At 43.2% G+C, this 5,498-nt stretch overlaps 1 protein-coding gene across 1 annotated transcript; it reads left to right on the top strand.

Annotated features, from left to right (window-relative positions):
- Positions 1–217: 217 nt before the first annotated feature.
- LOC125528128 (DNA-(apurinic or apyrimidinic site) endonuclease, chloroplastic-like) lies at positions 218–4,475 on the top strand. The gene is made up of 8 exons (XM_048692639.1): positions 218–381; positions 1,357–1,615; positions 1,759–1,866; positions 1,974–2,111; positions 2,199–2,246; positions 2,472–2,552; positions 3,346–3,499; positions 3,947–4,475. The coding sequence occupies exons 1-8, from the start codon at positions 239–241 to the stop codon at positions 4,066–4,068; spliced, it is 1,053 nt and encodes a 350-aa protein (XP_048548596.1). The 5' UTR covers positions 218–238; the 3' UTR covers positions 4,069–4,475.
- Positions 4,476–5,498: the final 1,023 nt, after the last annotated feature.

The raw sequence follows: 5,498 nt of genomic DNA, 5'->3' as shown, positions 1-5,498 counted from the left end.
GACTGACTGATAAATTAATTCTAAATCCCGAGCGCATCATACAGAGGATTTCGAATCTTTATGCTGTAAAAATTGTTTTTCGGACGGTTGATCTTGGGGACACGTGTACGCACGGTTCCTTTTTTTCTGAAATAATTATTGCTTAGGCGAGAAGTTTACTTCGTCCCTGGAAAGCCAAGTTACCGACTCACAGCTCACAGGGTCGGCGCTCGCCAAGTCCAATATAAGTGAGTTTAGCATGCCCAAAGGGGGAGGAAAGGTGTTAAACCCAGGGATCGTCTTCTCCCTCTTCTCTCCCCCCGTCCTCCTCCTGCGAACCCGGCGGCGTCATCTGCTAACCCTCGCCAGGACGGCGGCGCTCCGTGCCACTTCTCGCCGACTGTATGCACCCCCGTCCCCCGCCCCCTCCCTCCCCTCTCTCTCCTCACGAGCGAGCGCGTCCTCGTGTATTTCTCCCCGGGATTTTGCTTGGGGTTGGGGTGAAATAAACGCGTCCGCTGGCTTGTAGTCGTGTTCGTCGATTTGCTTTTAAGTAGAGGTGGTTGTCCACCGCGGAATCAGGCGCACATTGGATCGGGATCGTCTCTCCGCGCGCGTGTTCGTGATGTTGTTGCGGGTTTTTTTGTCGGGTATTCCTCGGCGGAATTTCCCTGGCTTCTTCAAGGAGAAGCTTGGCGCTGGATTCGTTTATTTTCGACTGTATATGGTGCTGGATTTGTGTCCGTGAATGCCTATAGCCAGGCTTAATTGATTTTGCTTTGAAATACAAGTGGTTTCCTGCGTACACAAAACGACGTGGACAGTCGAATCGTGCTAATTCTGGGTCGGGGATTTGGGAACCAATTTTAGGAGGAAACTCCACATAGGGTTTATTTCCGGCCCAAGGAGGCAACTCCCCTAATGCATAGTTTTGATCAGGCCTTGTTCTTATTTGGGACTGAATATGCAGCTGAGTACTTTTGGTGTACTCCAGGTAGAAAATCATGTTTCTGATTAGTTGTCATATTTTGTCATTTAGTTTATTTACCGGGGACTAGTTCTTTTATTTTCTGAAAGGTGCTTTTGGTTCAGATTATTGTAAGGCAGAAAATCTACTTCATGGAATTATCCTTCTTCACACAACTGTAGCCTGACCTTTTATAAATAAAACGTTGCTTCTATGATCAAATGTCACCTTCATTCTTGCATAACTACTAATCCGTTCTCTTTCAGGAAACTACCAGTCTGGTCATCTTCTGAGAGAATCATACCTTTGCAAATAGAATTTGTTTTGGTCTTCATATGACAATTTAGAGAAATACGGGTGTTCTTGTATTGTTCAGACGTCCTGTGTTGTACTGATGGCTGCATGCACAGGTTTTGGAATCAGGCAAAGATGACGAGCAAGCAGGAGCCCTGGACTCGACTTTCCCACAGTAAGAAGTTACCAGGATGGGTCGCGTACAATCCAAGGACCATGAGGCCTCCACCATTGAGTGGCGACACCAAGCAAATGAAGATTCTATCCTGGAATGTCAATGGGCTGAGAAATATTGTACAGTCAGGAGGTTTCTCTTCTGCATTGGCTCAGAGGGAGAATTTTGATGTGTTGTGTCTTCAAGAGACACATTTGAAGGCAAGTTTTCTTGTTTCCACCAGTTCATTTTCACCTTACAGCGCTCCCTAGCTTCATCTTTTTGTAGGTCCTAGGTTTTGCCACCTGACATGGTGGATTTCAGGTATTCCAGTGCGATGAATGTGTTTTTGTTCTGTTTACAGGAGGGTGATGTTAAAGATTTCATGAACCTGCTACCAGGGTATGAGTATAATTATTGGTCATGCAGTGTCGCGAGGCTTGACTATTCAGGGACTGGAGTAATTTCACGGGTATGGTATTTTTTTTCGGTTAATGCTCAAGACTCATTTCACTCTGCATGCTTAATAGACATAGCATATCATTTGGTTTTGACTTGTGCCTTGCATTGCCCTCACAGGTAAAACCAATCTCTGTCCAATATGGAATTGGCATAGCTGAACATGATCAGGAGGGCAGGGTTATTACTTTGGAGTTTGAGAACTTTTACTTGGTGAATGCTTATGTCCCAAATTCTGGCCGTGGTTTACGTAGACTGGTATGACTGATCTTCCATTCCATTATTATTTCTGCTTTATGTTTTACTGCCATTGCTAATTTCCTTTTTCTTTCATTTGATCTTCAGGTTTACAGGGTTGATAGCTGGGATCCATCTTTCACCGACTTTGTAGAAGTGCGTTCACTTTGCTAGCTTTCTGGTGTCATTTTTTGTTATATCTGTTGATCATATTTTGCATATTCACTATGTTTGTTATTCTATTGTTCTAAGTGCACATGAGGGATATTATTGTTGTTCTTATCTGCACTTTACCACAACTTCTGACCCCCATCTCCATCTTTTGTGATCTTTGAAAAGGTAGCTTTGCAACGCAAACTAACGTTAACCTTGTGTCTGTAGAAACTGGAAAGTTTCAAGCCAGTAATTGTTTGTGGTGATCTCAACTGTGCTCGTCAGAGTATTGACATTCACAATCCTCCAGTAAGTTCTCTTTCATCCCTGAAAGTTGCCATCTAAAAAATTCTATCCTTGTGCTTATACATTATAGTGTTGTCATTGCCCTTGTCTTCGTAAATATTAATAGTCTATTGAATACAGATGGCTTTGATAATTTTCATGGTTTTCACACATTATCCACCCATGAGAATTTCAAGTTTCAACTCTTTAGATGCATGTGTTTATAGTTTACTGCTGTATTGGAACTGATATTTCTGCATTTGGCTGCTCTATCATACCTTTATTGAGCTTCAACTCTCTAGATGTATGTGTTGCAGAATTGCCTCATTATGAAACTTTCCACGTTATCTTTCTTTTTTCTGTGATATGGAACATAACTCTTTTCGAACATGTATGGTTGCACATGAAGCTTACAGAAAGTAGAAAAAATGGTCCAGGCTGTGTATCGGTTTTCTGAACATATTATTTTCCGAGCAACATTGATAATCTCCAACTTGCCATGATTTAGAATCAGATGAGAACGTGAATGCTCTAAATTAAGTCCATGACTAATCCATATAGGGAGATCTGGAGAATCAGTAAATATTGATGGTTCAGTTAAAACTGAAAGTGACTACAAAAAATACTCAGATTCCAATATTGTTATAACAATCAACAAAAAATGTTTAGAGTTGCTGTTTGCACTACATTTGCATCTCATGAGCATGGAACAGTTTAGGTTGTTCCAAAATTCTCTTATCATTACACAAGTTCCCTTTTTATTTCAATAGTCCATTGATGTAGTCTGGGCAGCTCCTTATTCAACACTGTTTTTCAGGCCAAAACTGAAGATGCAGGTTTCACAGAAGAAGAGAGGGAATCATTCCAGATAAACTTTGATATGAGAGGCTTCGTTGATACCTTCAGAAAGCAGCATCCCAAGGCTGTGGGTTACACCTTCTGGGGTGAAAATCAGCGGCGTAACAACAAAGGTACATCACTATCTTGGTGGATAAATTAATTACATAAACGAGGCAGTCTTGCATTTGCTTTCTGATTTCTGTTACCCTGGTACCAAGAAGGTATCACTGCATGCATGTCCTGAGAATCTTAGCATCTGTGAAACTAGCTATTCAATCATCCTCGAGTGAGGGATATTTCTCTGTACATTGAAATACAATAGGAAAGCAAAGAGCTTATATCAGTGGTTTATATATTTTCCAGAATTGAAGTATCTACCTTTCCCAAAATGATAGAAAAATTAAGGTTTTGTAATCTATCTAGAAAAAATAATGGTCAAAAGACTTGAGTTACAGCCCATGTATATTTGCGAAAACAAGAAACCTGATTCTTACTTTAAAAAAAAGTAGCAGAACAAAATGATTGTTTCTTTTTATCTTCTGTCAAAATGGAAGCTGAAGTCGTTATCCACTGAACAGGTTGGCGGCTGGATTACTTTCTTGCATCAGGATCCATCATCGACAGGGTTCATGATTCGTACATCCTCCCGGACGTGACATCCAGCGACCACAGTCCAATTGGCCTTGTGCTCAAGCTCTAGCCTCTAGGCACCCTCAGTTGCTGGGGAAATGCTTCGTCAGGCTGAATCGTTTGCATAGTCAGTTTTTCCGTGGATTTTTTCTACTTAAAGGATCTACCTAGAGTAGTCTGTCAATGTTCTGCAGAGGTCTTGCGTATTTGTTATCTTAAGGCCTGTTCGGAGGCCCTCTGCTCCTCGACTCCGCTCACGGAGCTGCCGGGACCGTAGTTGAAAATTACGGAGCGGACGAATCGGTACTCCGCAGATCTTTCTATTTTGCGGAGCTGGTCGAGTGCCGAACGGGTTCTTACTATGTCATGTGCTCATTAAACTTTTGCAATGTGAATGGATTCTAAACCGGAGCTTGCTTCTACAACTGGGTTTCTCTCCACTAAGCCCGCTGTTAGAACTTTCTGATGGCTTTGTCATGTGCTTCCTTTTTGCTTTTGTTTGTTCGTTAGTTTGCTTGAGCCTCCAGGGAGGTGACTTTGCCATGTTTTTAAGCCCGCTGTCAGAACTTTCTGATGACTTTGCCATGTTTTTTACAATCGAGCAGGACGCTTCTCAGCTGCTGAGAGACATAATTAACCTGATTTCAAGCATCGGGAGCAACCGGCACTACTGCACTCGGGCGTCTATTTGACTAAAAAGATTACTACTATCCCTGTTCCTAAATGCAAATGTTTTGAATGTTTCAATATGAACTACATATGGACTGAAATAAATGAATAAACACTAAAACGTGTCTATAATAAGACTATACATTTTTATATTTGAACATCTTATATTTGAGAACGAAGGAAATACTAAATAAACTCGACTATTTTGAATACTCTGATTGTTAAGGAAGTTCAGTGCTGTCCATTCCTATGTAAGAGCATCTATAGCCAGATACAACAAATCTGATCCCTCAAAACGCCCCCGGACGCATGCATTCAGGCGCGTCCGTGGGAAGTGACCAGTCAGACCTCAAATTAACGTTTCCACAACTGGATACCTTAACTATGAGGCCTCTAATCCATTCAATTACATGCAACGTGATACCTAAAAGAAACGGAGCTCGTCCGGCTCTGCCATGCCCATGTGTGGCGGCCGGCTACGGCCCTCGAAGTGTTGCTCCGGTCGCTGGCGACATAGAATAGGACAAGAGACACGGATCGGCTCACGGGACTCGAGACGCTGCCATCTCTCATGCCCTACTCCTCGCCAGAGTCCCTCGCCTGCATGTCGCCGGTGGATGTAAGGCTGATGATGGATCCTTCGTGGTCGGAGGCCGGCACGTCCACCACGACAAGGTTTCGTTGCTGGGGGTTGCAGGCCGGTTGGATTGGTGCCGAAGAGTGTGACTCCACCTCGCCACGCCATGTTAACCTCTAACGCAGACAGGCCACGAAGGGCCTCCGACTCGGCGCACAAACATAAGGGGCTGCGCGGCCGCCACGATTTTCGGA

This window comes from Triticum urartu, unplaced genomic scaffold (assembly GCF_003073215.2).
Source record: "Triticum urartu cultivar G1812 unplaced genomic scaffold, Tu2.1 TuUngrouped_contig_4655, whole genome shotgun sequence".
Taxonomy (NCBI): domain Eukaryota; kingdom Viridiplantae; phylum Streptophyta; class Magnoliopsida; order Poales; family Poaceae; genus Triticum; species Triticum urartu.
The sequence above is the reverse complement of the archived record's forward strand: the minus strand, read 5'-3'. Positions and strand labels throughout refer to the sequence as shown.